This window comes from Sinocyclocheilus grahami, unplaced genomic scaffold, assembly GCF_001515645.1.
Source record: "Sinocyclocheilus grahami isolate Dianchi unplaced genomic scaffold, SAMN03320097.WGS_v1.1 scaffold11.1, whole genome shotgun sequence".
Lineage (NCBI taxonomy): Eukaryota > Metazoa > Chordata > Actinopteri > Cypriniformes > Cyprinidae > Sinocyclocheilus > Sinocyclocheilus grahami.
Window position 1 is genome coordinate 2,325,550 of NW_015505190.1, and position 12,366 is coordinate 2,337,915.

The 12,366-nt window shown below is 37.5% G+C and overlaps 3 protein-coding genes across 3 annotated transcripts; all 3 read left to right on the forward strand.

The window, feature by feature from the left end:
- The first annotated feature begins 2,865 nt into the window (after positions 1 to 2,865).
- LOC107595716 (trypsin-2-like) lies at positions 2,866 to 4,214 on the forward strand. Its single transcript, XM_016286214.1, has 6 exons — positions 2,866 to 2,959; positions 3,063 to 3,213; positions 3,297 to 3,547; positions 3,647 to 3,783; positions 3,868 to 3,969; positions 4,068 to 4,214. The coding sequence occupies exons 1-6, from the start codon at positions 2,896 to 2,898 to the stop codon at positions 4,113 to 4,115; spliced, it is 753 nt and encodes a 250-aa protein (XP_016141700.1). The 5' UTR covers positions 2,866 to 2,895; the 3' UTR covers positions 4,116 to 4,214.
- Positions 4,215 to 8,402: 4,188 nt separating this feature from the next.
- LOC107595754 (trypsin-2-like) lies at positions 8,403 to 9,728 on the forward strand. Its single transcript, XM_016286249.1, has 6 exons — positions 8,403 to 8,489; positions 8,593 to 8,743; positions 8,827 to 9,077; positions 9,177 to 9,313; positions 9,398 to 9,499; positions 9,598 to 9,728. The coding sequence occupies exons 1-6, from the start codon at positions 8,426 to 8,428 to the stop codon at positions 9,643 to 9,645; spliced, it is 753 nt and encodes a 250-aa protein (XP_016141735.1). The 5' UTR covers positions 8,403 to 8,425; the 3' UTR covers positions 9,646 to 9,728.
- Positions 9,729 to 10,816: 1,088 nt separating this feature from the next.
- LOC107595760 (39S ribosomal protein L17, mitochondrial-like) lies at positions 10,817 to 12,074 on the forward strand. Its single transcript, XM_016286262.1, has 3 exons — positions 10,817 to 11,235; positions 11,596 to 11,664; positions 11,757 to 12,074. The coding sequence occupies exons 1-3, from the start codon at positions 11,062 to 11,064 to the stop codon at positions 12,015 to 12,017; spliced, it is 504 nt and encodes a 167-aa protein (XP_016141748.1). The 5' UTR covers positions 10,817 to 11,061; the 3' UTR covers positions 12,018 to 12,074.
- Positions 12,075 to 12,366: the final 292 nt, after the last annotated feature.

The window sequence follows — 12,366 nt, forward strand, 5'->3', positions numbered from 1 at the left end:
TTATACCAATAGTTTGGACAGGACCCTTTTCTATTCTAACACAACAATGCTTCTGTGTATAAGGAAAGGTAAAAAAAATTATTTTATTCCGTCAGTGTGGAAGAACTTATATGAAACTTATATCTGCATAAAGCCAAGTCCTAATCCCAGCTGAACACCTCTGGTGTGACTTTAAATGCAGACCTTGAGCCAAAAACTCATTACCAAACACCAATGACCCATCTTTGTTGCCACAGTTTTGGAAGTGTCTAAAATGATTGTACACATATGTACAATTCATTGGTGTTTGTAGTCTCATTCGGGCTCAAATTGATAAGCGATATTGACGACGCCATTGTTTACAATACAACCAGAGCACATTCTAAGGTGAGGGGCGTGACGTATAGAAGTGCATTCATTGGTGTTTGAATCACTGGGCCAGCTAACCAATCAGATCCCATCGCGTATTTCTGAGGGAGAGGCTTCATAAAAACAGGAAATCATCGGAGCGGTGTGTGTGTGTATATAAATGTACAGTGTATATGTATTTATTTATTTATTTATTTGACTTTATCCTAAATTTAAAAAAAAAAACTTTGTCTTCCCTTTCTAGCTTATGTATTCCCCAATTGTAAGTCACTTTGGATAAAAGCGTCTGCACCTTTTTAACATATAGTTTACTATTAATTCTTGAGTACATTTGATGCATTCCACTCTGTGACAATTTCAAAAATCTAATAATCGTAACAAATTTAGCTGTCATGCTGAGATTTTTGGGTGAGCACAACACTGTACTGAATGAGGGTTCTAAGCAGTGATTCTAGTGACTCTACAGTGACTTGATGCTGATCAGTCAGTATATGCAGCATATTGCGCTGCCCAGCAGCTCTGCCCCTGCTGCTGCCATGTGCAGTGTCACTAGACAAGACACCACAACTCCAGTGAGTGAAGGATTTGAGTCAGTTTGTAACCAATTATGAAGTGTTAAGATTGTTTGTTGCTTTCATTCTTTCTTTCTGTAGCTGCTGATTCTAACTGGCTTCAGTGTCATTCTCATACAGCCTGACTGTGACTGTGCTGTGCGGCATACCTTGTCCCTAACACTAACCCTGACAAAAAGGACCTTATCAATTACAATATACATGTACGATTTATTTCACTAATCCTTTTTATCATTGGTTGAATTTACCTTATATCAAAAAATTGTGACTAACAATATCTTCCTATCTGAATGTGAGAATCAATAAAGAATAAATCTGTTGATGTAAGACATTTGTGCATGTTTTCCTTTTTGTAAATAATGCAGGAAAAAATCTAGACTCTTTCTTAAAGAAAAAATACTGATAAAATGTACAATATCCATCTGTCAAGACTAATGTCATGAACACTGATGTTAACCGTGTGGAGCCAGGAAAACAAAACAGAATATCATAAGCAAAGGATAATTTACTCTGCCATTAGCAAAATGAAAATGTTAGACCTGTGCATCTATTGTTTCCAGATGACTTTAACATGTGTCAGGTTTTAGGGCACAATATTTAATAAGCAGTTGTTGTATGTTGTAAGTAATTTTACAATAATTATAAATGAAGCTTTTTTACGATAAACATAAGTGAGACATTTGTACTGTTCTGTAATGAACTAAATGATTAATAGTCAAAATCGAATTCTTGGTAATTAATATACATTGCAGTTGGCTTTGATTAAACTGGACTTAACATCCTATCCAAGGTGTAAATGTGAAATGACAATGGGATCAAATGTGTTTTGCATAACCTTTCGATAGCATGTTTTAGGTCATGTGAATATACGCACATGTACTGCACATGCAGCATAATTATATCTCACCTGCTGAAAATTTTTGTTAAGGTCTATTCATCATGAGAAAAATTAAATCAGTTAAATGCAAATTCATAAATCTATTTATTTTAATTGATGAATTTCTTAATAAAATTTACTAAGATTCTGCAAAGGTTAACATTTACTTATTTTAACAATTTTGTTAACATTAAAATTTTTTTAAATTTGTAACAATTTCAGATATTTCTAATTTGTAGTGTAATTTAAATATTCTAATTGCACATATAATCTAAAGCTAATAAGATTTTCGCATTATAAAAAGCACAAATACTGATTGCATATGATTTAAACATATAAGCTATAATAGGTAACATTAACATGAACAACTTTGTTTAGCAGTGAAATCATTGACAAAGACAACTCATGAGTAAAATAAAATTTCACAAACAACAACAACAAAATTGCCACAAACAGAGTAAACATCTTTTTAAGTCGACATACTGGAAATTTAAACTGGATTATTAGAAATACTGCAACCAATCTATTAACTTCTTGTGAGAAAAATGACCAGGAAAAATGTTCTGTTTTTCGACTAAATTGTGAAACAGTCAGGGACAAGTACAGACGTAAAACTTGGGTGAGAAGATGGACAGCTGATCAAAACTTCTTTCAGGGTTGGAAACCTGCTGTGAAGGTCACAAAGCCTAAAATATACATATTCAACAGCACAGCTGCTGGATCTCCCTGGTTGTATCAAACATTGACACACAGTTTCATCTACACTGTTTAAAAATTTAATTTTGTGCTCTAATTTTTCCCTATAATATTAATATTATTGTATCGCAGATGGATTTTCACTCTTATGGAGGTGTTGGCTTTATATGTGAAAATTAAGTCTAAAATATATATATATCTTGATATTATATATTTTCTATACACTGGGTGCCAATGCAACCCTAACATACAGTTTTCTCTTCCTGGAAACTTAATGATAGCGTATTCTTTATTAGACTTCAGACAGGTCTTTGGGAGCTGATTGGTCAATGGCGGAGCGCTTGGGCGTGAATACATAGGCTGACAGTTCCATAAATACTGCGAGTGAGGAGCCAGACCTTCATGGAACAGGTTCAATCAGCAGTCATGAGGTCTTTGATGTTCCTGGTGCTCCTTGGAGCCGCCTGTGAGTTATAGACTCCATTCACTGATTCACTGCAGTTATGACTTTCACTCATTTTGCAGGTAATTATAGTCAATATACTGACGATACTCTCTCATTTGTGTAGTTGCTCTGGATGATGACAAGATTGTTGGTGGATATGAGTGCACACCCTATTCCCAGCCCTGGCAGGTGTCTCTGAACTCTGGCTACCACTTCTGCGGTGGCTCTCTGGTCAGCGAGTACTGGGTTGTGTCTGCTGCTCACTGCTACATGTCGTAAGTGATGTGTTCATAAAATAGTTAATGTATCAGTCCATTGGTTTCCTCAGTTCTGAATAATATTAGACTTTGTCTTTCAGACGTGTGGAGGTCCGTTTGGGCGAGCACAACATCGTAGTAAATGAGGGATCTGAGCAGTTCATCTCCTCTGAGAAGGTCATCCGCCACCCCAACTTTGACTCCTGGATCCTTGACAGTGACATCATGCTGATCAAGCTTAGCAAGCCCGCTACCCTCAATCAGTACGTGCAGACTGTGGCCCTGCCCAATGGCTGTGCCGCCGATGGCACTATGTGCAGTGTTACTGGCTGGGGAAACACCATGAGTTCCAGTGAGTGTCAGGATTCTTGATGTCACTTCCATCACACTTCATGTTCATAGCACTTCAGTTTACTCCATCTCTGTTGCTCTTGCTTTCAATTCTTTGTAGCTGCTGATTCCAACAAGCTTCAGTGTCTGGAGGTCCCCATCCTATCCAACAGCGACTGTAACAACTCCTACCCTGGTATGATCACCGATACCATGTTCTGTGCTGGATACCTGGAGGGAGGAAAGGACTCTTGCCAGGTAGAGGATGACAAGATGTACCGTTGTTGCACACATATCAATAGTATCTTAATAATAACCAGTGGTTATGTTTGTCTTCTTCAGGGTGACTCTGGTGGCCCTGTGGTGTGCAATGGTGAGCTGCAGGGTATTGTGTCCTGGGGTTATGGCTGTGCTGAGAAGGATCATCCTGGTGTCTATGGCAAGGTAATATAGCTGTTGTTGTTTAATAATTGTTGCAAAGCAATATGTTTAGTTTAATATGAAGCACGTATATGATTTTTATGAATTCTCTTTTCTTCAAGGTCTGCATGTTCAGCCAATGGATCGCCGACACCATGAGTAACAACTAAAGCTGATTCAAAATCACATACAGCCTCCAAATCTGCAATCCATCAGTTTTTCTTTGTTTTGAAGATTAAAAACCTGTGAAAATAAAAGCATTTAAAATATTCTGCTTTTTCCAAGTGCTTCATTCATATTTGTCAAGTAACACTGAATATATTGTTTTAAGCACTTTAACAGGCCGACATTTAAATGTATGATGCTCTTAGCAAAAATTACTTGACAAAGCAACACACAAAAAAATGTTTTCAATATTTCTAGAAATTAATACTGACAAGCAGTTTATGAAGAAACACAGTTATCCTATCAAAAAGAAACAAGCATTTAGGAATGTCCAACAAAAGAAATGTTGGAGGGGATGTCTATACTATTTCATGCATTCTGACTTATTTACACTGCTAAAAAGTTGGATTCTTATGCTAAATGCTAAAAAGTTGGATTCTTATGCTAAACATGACCAAAGTTTCAAAAAAGGCGTTGGACGTTTGACGGAGTATTTCTGTGCCAAAGAAACTCCTTCAGGGTTTGTATAAGTGTCGGAAAGATTTTTACGAGTATAGCCCTGTATGACGCCATAAAGGGCGGAATTCCTTTTATGTGCAGATCTCTCTAGAAAGAGGCTTGCACACATAAACCAAAACGAGAGCAAGAGAACGCCCATCGACCTGTTTCATTCACATTACGGAAGATGTCGGCAGCACTGCACAGGGCTTGCTCAAGAAGGACTTTACGTTTTGTTGTTGACCACAAAATCAACAGTCACCAAATAAATGTGTTTTGGTCATGAGGATGCAATACTATTCTATAGGTACTCAAGATTAATATGAGAGAAACTGTGTGTTATGTCTCCTTTAAAGACAAGCATAAGGTATATTGTTATTGATATTTGTTAGCAATGCTGGGTAGATTACTTACAAATTGTAGTAGCTACTGATTCCAAATTATATGATAAATATTTTAGTTAGTAACAAAATCCATTACACATTTTAGGTAATATAATCAGACTACATTTTGATTATATTTTGGATTACTTATAACGTAACTTGTTTATCACATTGGTTTAAAAGGATAATCTTGTACCACACTGTTAGAAAAATACAAAGAGAAAGAAGTTGTTATTAACAACATGGAGTGCATTGAACATTATGTCAAGGTTTCTCAAAATGGGGTTTATGGAGGAACTGCAGGGGTTAGTGAGTTTAACGAAAAGTTCATAATTAAATTATAAAAATGTGAAATTAACATAAATCATTTTAAAATATCAACAATCAAAATAAAACATTTACTTGAAAAAATAAATATTTAATTTGTTTACTGTGTCATGTGACCATTAACTAAGGTCAGAGAACTGTGACAAAAGTTACTTATTTACTTATCTTAAAATATCAGCAGGTGCTTCAGGGAAATAGATTAGGTCAAAGAAGTTCAGCTGACAAAAAAAAGAAATCCCTACATTACATGTAAACAACAAATGTGAATTTGTGCATTTTACTGTGTTTGAAAGACAAATGACTTCGAAAGACACAGTAATACATGGTTGCATAAAGCACTGAGCGATAATTCAAATAAAAACGAAGGTGTTTACCAGTAGTTGATGCAGTGTTAAAATTTTGAGAAAACACTACTTAAAGTTGAAATGATTTCTGTAAATCCAATGCTGTGTGTGTCCTTTTAATTTTCTGTGTAATCATAGTCACCTGACTAGTAACTTGTCTTTGTGTGAATGTATATAAGTGGTAGGCTATTTTAGAAAGGAAATTTGAAAAGATGAAAAAGAATAATTAAAGAGAATCAATACATTATGAATAATGTATTACTATTGTATGAATAAGTAATTAATGAAAAGTAATCATGTAATCAATGAATAGTATCTGTAGTCTGATAACAGTAAAAACACGGAAATATTAAAAACTCCATCAATGATTGGGAAAGAGTTAAAAAAAGAGAAAGTTAAGAGAAGCTATGAGAAGCTCTGCGAAATGAATAAATGTAAATGTAAAAACAAAATGATTTTATAATGCACATGACTTATAGGATTATATTTAAAGCAGGCCAATTTCAGATGGAGATTATATAGATATAGAGATTATATAAATCATTTGAAAAACTGGTGCTGGCCCACCTGAAGGACATGGACCCTTGCTGGATCCTGTTCAGTTTGCCTACAGAGCAAATAGGTCTGTGGACGATGCAGTCAATATGGGATTGCATTATGTTCTGCAACATCTAGACAGACCAGGGACTTATGTGAGGATATTGTTTGTGGACTTCAGCTCGGCTTTTAACACTATCATCCCAAACCTCCTCCTGCCCAAACTATCTCAGCTCTCCGTGCCCACCTCCATCTGTCAGTGGATCACCAGCTTCCTGACAGACAGGCAGCAGCTAGTAAAGCTGGGAAAATTCTCATCCAGCACCCGTCCCATCAGCACTGGCGCCCCTCAGGGATGTGTTCTCTCCCCACTGTTCTTCTCCCTCTACACAAATGACTGCACTTCAAAGGACCCCTCTGTCAAGCTCCTAAAGTTTGCAGATGACACCACACTTATCGGCCTCATTCAGGACGGTGACGGATCTGCTTACAGACGAGAGGTTAAAGAGCTGGCTGTATGGTGCAGTCTTAACAACCTGGAGCTTAACACACTCAAAACTGTGGAGATGATCGTGTACTTCGGGAGAAACCCCCATGCTCTCCCCCCACTCACCATCATGGACAGCACTGTAACAACAGTAGAGACATTCAGGTTCCTGGGCACCACTATCTCTCAGGACTTGAAGTGGGACACTCACATTGACTCCATTGTGAAAAAGGCCCAGCAGAGGTTGTACTTCCTTCACCAGCTGAGGAAGTTCAACCTGTCACAGGAGCTGCTGAAACAGTTCTACTCTGCCATCACTGAATCCGTCCTCTGCACTTCTATAACTGTCTGGTTCAGCTCAGCAACCAAATCTGACCTCAGAAAACTACGTCGAATAGTCCGGACTGCTGAGCGAATCATTGGTACAACCCTCCCTACTTTCCAAGAACTGTACTTTTCCAGAGTGAGCAAAAGGGCTGGCAAAATCACTCTGGACCCCTCACATCCAGCACACTCCCTCTTTTAACTGTTGCCGTCTGGTCGACGCTACAGAGCACTGTGCACCAGAACGGCCAGACACAGGAACAGTTTCTTCCCTCAGGCAATCCATCTCATGAACACTTGACAATAATTGTGGAACACACAACACTATTTTATAGTGTAGTATATAAGTGCACTTATATACTTATTTATCTAACACATATACTTAGTTTACATTTCGAATTTGCACATAATATACCTGTACATACAAAACTGTCTATTGTAATATACCTGTACATACAATTGTCAATCTGTATATTGTTATTCCCTATTTACTTGTTCTATTTTTATTTTTATTATCTGTGTTTTTGTTCTGTCACTGTCATGCTGTTGCACTGTGGAAGCTTCTGTCATGAAAACAAATTCCTCGTATGTGTAAACATACCTGGCAATAAAGCTCATTCTGATTCTGATATAGGATATGTTGATATAAATATGTCCCACAACTGGTAAAAAAAACTGCAGTGATAATGGACATTTCACAGAAAAAACATTCTCATTTTACCTGTACATTGTCGTTAACTGTGTTGCATTATAGTTGTATTTTCAACTTCAAGCGTCTCTGATGGTAATGAAATAAGTGCTTAAAAACAGTAAAGTGTTCCATGCTGTCAATATAAATGTGTTTCTGTAGGATTTAGACTTACATCAGACACTCAATTAAACAAACGTTTAACAGTGGACTGAATGAATCAACATACTCTCTGACAGAATAAAAGATCTCCATATCCGTTGAAGACCGCTGTGATTGTTATTAAATGTACAAATGTTTAACAAGCTGTTAAATTATTTTTTGAACTCAACAGACCCCTGTATTATCTGAACAAAACTGCTATTATTGGATGGACAATACAGAAAGAACATGTCATCATTCATCATCCAATTGAAATAAATACTCTCTACATACTGTAATAAACAGTGTGTACTACATACAGAAATATGACTGCTGAATGTAAAAACTAAGCACACCCAAAATGACATTGAATATAGAGAAATGTTCAAATGCAAACCATGGGTGAGAAGATGGACAGCTGTCGAAAACATGTTTCCCGCTGGAAACTTGCTGTCAAGGTCACAAAGCCTAAAATATACATATTCAGAAAGGTCTTTTGGAGTTGATTGGTCAATGGCGGAGCGCTTGGGCGTGAATACATAGGCTGACAGTTCCATAAATACTGCGAGTGAGGAGCGAGACCTTCATGGAACAGGTTCAATCAGCAGTCATGAGGTCTTTGATGTTCCTGGTGCTCCTTGGAGCCGCCTGTGAGTTATAGACTCCATTCACTGATTCACTGCAGTTATGACTTTCACTCATTTTGCAGGTAATTATAGTCAATATACTGACGATACTCTCTCATTTGTGTAGTTGCTCTGGATGATGACAAGATTGTTGGTGGATATGAGTGCACACCCTATTCCCAGCCCTGGCAGGTGTCTCTGAACTCTGGCTACCACTTCTGCGGTGGCTCTCTGGTCAGCGAGTACTGGGTTGTGTCTGCTGCTCACTGCTACATGTCGTAAGTGATGTGTTCATAAAATAGTTAATGTATCAGTCCATTGGTTTCCTCAGTTCTGAATAATATTAGACTTTGTCTTTCAGACGTGTGGAGGTCCGTTTGGGCGAGCACAACATCGTAGTAAATGAGGGATCTGAGCAGTTCATCTCCTCTGAGAAGGTCATCCGCCACCCCAACTTTGACTCCTGGATCCTTGACAGTGACATCATGCTGATCAAGCTTAGCAAGCCCGCTACCCTCAATCAGTACGTGCAGACTGTGGCCCTGCCCAATGGCTGTGCCGCCGATGGCACTATGTGCAGTGTTACTGGCTGGGGAAACACCATGAGTTCCAGTGAGTGTCAGGATTCTTGATGTCACTTCCATCACACTTCATGTTCATAGCACTTCAGTTTACTCCATCTCTGTTGCTCTTGCTTTCAATTCTTTGTAGCTGCTGATTCCAACAAGCTTCAGTGTCTGGAGGTCCCCATCCTATCCAACAGCGACTGTAACAACTCCTACCCTGGTATGATCACCGATACCATGTTCTGTGCTGGATACCTGGAGGGAGGAAAGGACTCTTGCCAGGTAGAGGATGACAAGATGTACCGTTGTTGCACACATATCAATAGTATCTTAATAATAACCAGTGGTTATGTTTGTCTTCTTCAGGGTGACTCTGGTGGCCCTGTGGTGTGCAATGGTGAGCTGCAGGGTATTGTGTCCTGGGGTTATGGCTGTGCTGAGAAGGATCATCCTGGTGTCTATGGCAAGGTAATATAGCTGTTGTTGTTTAATAATTGTTGCAAAGCAATATGTTTAGTTTAATATGGAGCACTTATATGATTTTTATGAATTCTCTTTTCTTCAAGGTCTGCATGTTCAGCCAATGGATCGCCGACACCATGAGTAACAACTAAAGCTGTTTCAAAATCACATACAGCCTCCAAATCTGCGATCCATCAGTTTTTATTTGTGTAGATAAAAACCTGCGTGAAAATAAAAACATTTAAAATACTCTGCTTTCTCCAAGTGCTTCATTTATATTTGTTTAACAAACACTGTACTTTAATGGGCCTACGCTTAAATGAATCATGCTTGTAGCAAAACTTATTACAAAAGTAACACACAACAAAGTGCCTATATTATGTTAGCAATTCAGCAGAAGGTTAAATATACAAGTTGATTCTAATATTTGTAATAATAAATATAATTAATTCAAAATAAATATAAATCATGTAGATACCGTTATTTCAGCAAATAGACATTGGAAAAATAATTTCTAGGAATTTCAGAGAAAGTAATGTTCAAGTCAAGCAAGATGATGATTGTTAGTACTGACATAAATTGTCAATTGTCTTCATAAAACAGCTTCAACATGTTTCTGTAACAACTGTATCAAAACTATTCATTCAATTATTTATGAGGTTTAATCTGAATAACAGCTAAAGAAAGAGATGCTGTCTTGAGATTTTACATATTGTTGTGTTTACAAATGCAATATAGTCTGATGATATGTTGTGTGACTACAATTAATAAGGCTTAATATAGGCTAATAACACACACTCACATTAGACTCTATGATTTACTGAGACCTTTGTCCACTTCCAGTTCCAGTCTACTTCCAGTATTGTATCCAACTTGATTATAGCCTAACTCATGGCTGCAGTGTCCAGGTAGTGCACAACACAACGGAAACAAGCTACAACACAACGCATAGGACTAATTTTGCTGTGTTGCGGCTTGTTTCCATTACTGAGCTAATTTCATTGTGGTGTAGCTTGTTTCCGTTGTGTTGTGCTAATTTTGCTGTGTTGAGGCTTGTTTCCGTTATTGAGCTAATTTCATTGTTTACGGATTGTTTCCATTGTGGTGTGCTAATTTTGTTGTGTTGCGGCTGGTTTCAGTTGTGTTTTGCAGCAGTACTGGGCCACCGCTATGGCACATACAACAACAGGCTAAACATTTTCTGAATAAATGACAATAAAATGTTATTATTCCGCATGTACTTAAAATATGATTAATAAAACTACTTTTAGGAGGTCAAACAAACATCAGCATGACCATGTAACCGCTTTTGACATTACTTGTAATCGGAACCTTACTCAAGTCTTGTTTTTCATTCCGGACTCCTGAGACCGACGCACCATCACACATGCACTTCTGTGCTTCAGCTGTCACCTAAATGTATAGCCTGATACTCTGGATGAAATAAATGCTTCTGTTGTTCTCCAGTGTTTGTAATCGCTGATCACAGAAGTGCTCGACTGAGTTTTATTAACCCCCCCAGTATCTTTAACGTTGTGTAAGAGGAGTGTCCTTCACCGCTTCTCGTAATGCGACTCACCCTGCGGGCGTTGATTTCTCATGGCCGGGTGGCCCGTAGGATAGGACTCGGACCTGAGTCCAGAATCAACATACTTCGGAACATACTCACAGGTCTGGTTCGACACGAGAGAATAGAGACAACAAGAGCCAGAGCCGACGAGGTTCGCTTCTACGCGGAAAAGGCAAGTACAAAACCCCGCTTCCAGTTCCAGTATAATTCTGATCCCTAAACTGTTACTCTGCTGCTCAGTCTGCCATGACATGTGCTACATTTCTTTTCCTTTACAATTCATTATGATTGCATGTAAATATTCTTGGGATTTAAGACAAAACTATATAATATTGATAGGAAATATTTTTTTGAAATATTGAGGTTACGTTAAAATTGGCTAAAATGGTAGAAATCGGGTAAATGTGACATTTAAACATTTTAGGAAAAAGCAATTATAAATGCAGTTATAAGTTAAGTTTAAACCTTAATGTACTCTTTAAAACTAGAATGCTTGTCTTGTTTATGTTTTGACTGTCTGTTTTCTTTTTAGTTGATTGATTATGCTAAAAAGGGAGATACTAATGAAAAGCCAATGAAAATGGCTGATTTCTGGCTCACGGTAAGATATAAATCCCTGTTCACACTAGAATTTTATGTGTGTATGTATATGTCTCATTTATAACATTTACATTTTAATATTTCTCCATTCAGGAAAAAGATTTGATCCCCAAACTTTTTAAAGTTCTGGCGGTAAGATTTGAGAATCAGAGGGGTGGATATACACGCATGGCCCGTATTCCTAACAGGGAGAATCTGGACCGCGCTTCTATGGCTGTACTGGAGTTTAAAGGCAACCCTTTCCCGCCGCTGTTCCCCATGAAACGTGTCAGTGAACTGAACTTGTTAAACCAACTTCTGAAAGCATACAGAGAAGAAAAAGCTCAAATGGTGTCTGAGAAAAAGGACGTATGATCTTTAAACACTGTATTTCTACATTACATTTCATGTAATAAACCAGTATACATTTAATTAACATCTCATTAAAATTTGCTCTCAGTGTTGTGTATGGTTGGTTGATGCTTAACATATCCATGACTTTTTAATTAATATATTCAAAATTTGTATGACTGAATGAGACGTCCTGTAACTGGTCACAAACATAATTTTTTTCACCATTTTTATTTACTGTTTTGTCTTCACTACATTTCAAATGGTCCTAAAGAATGGTCAGTGAATTTCTGAAAATACAAATATTCCATATCACATATAATGAGGTTGTTATATGTCATTCTGGACACATTACAAAAGATTTAAAATAATT

Coding starts and splice junctions, on each gene's coding strand:
- LOC107595716 (XM_016286214.1), top strand. CDS start 2,896: ATGGAACAGGTTCAATCAGCAGTCATGAGGTCTTTGATGTTCCTGGTG. Junction 2,960..3,062: donor GGTGCTCCTTGGAGCCGCCT/GTGAGTTATAGA, acceptor TCATTTGTGTAG/TTGCTCTGGATGATGACAAG. Junction 3,548..3,646: donor GGGAAACACCATGAGTTCCA/GTGAGTGTCAGG, acceptor AATTCTTTGTAG/CTGCTGATTCCAACAAGCTT.
- LOC107595754 (XM_016286249.1), top strand. CDS start 8,426: ATGGAACAGGTTCAATCAGCAGTCATGAGGTCTTTGATGTTCCTGGTG. Junction 8,744..8,826: donor GCTGCTCACTGCTACATGTC/GTAAGTGATGTG, acceptor TTTGTCTTTCAG/ACGTGTGGAGGTCCGTTTGG. Junction 9,500..9,597: donor ATCCTGGTGTCTATGGCAAG/GTAATATAGCTG, acceptor CTTTTCTTCAAG/GTCTGCATGTTCAGCCAATG.
- LOC107595760 (XM_016286262.1), top strand. CDS start 11,062: ATGCGACTCACCCTGCGGGCGTTGATTTCTCATGGCCGGGTGGCCCGT. Junction 11,236..11,595: donor TTCGCTTCTACGCGGAAAAG/GCAAGTACAAAA, acceptor TTTTCTTTTTAG/TTGATTGATTATGCTAAAAA. Junction 11,665..11,756: donor TGGCTGATTTCTGGCTCACG/GTAAGATATAAA, acceptor TTCTCCATTCAG/GAAAAAGATTTGATCCCCAA.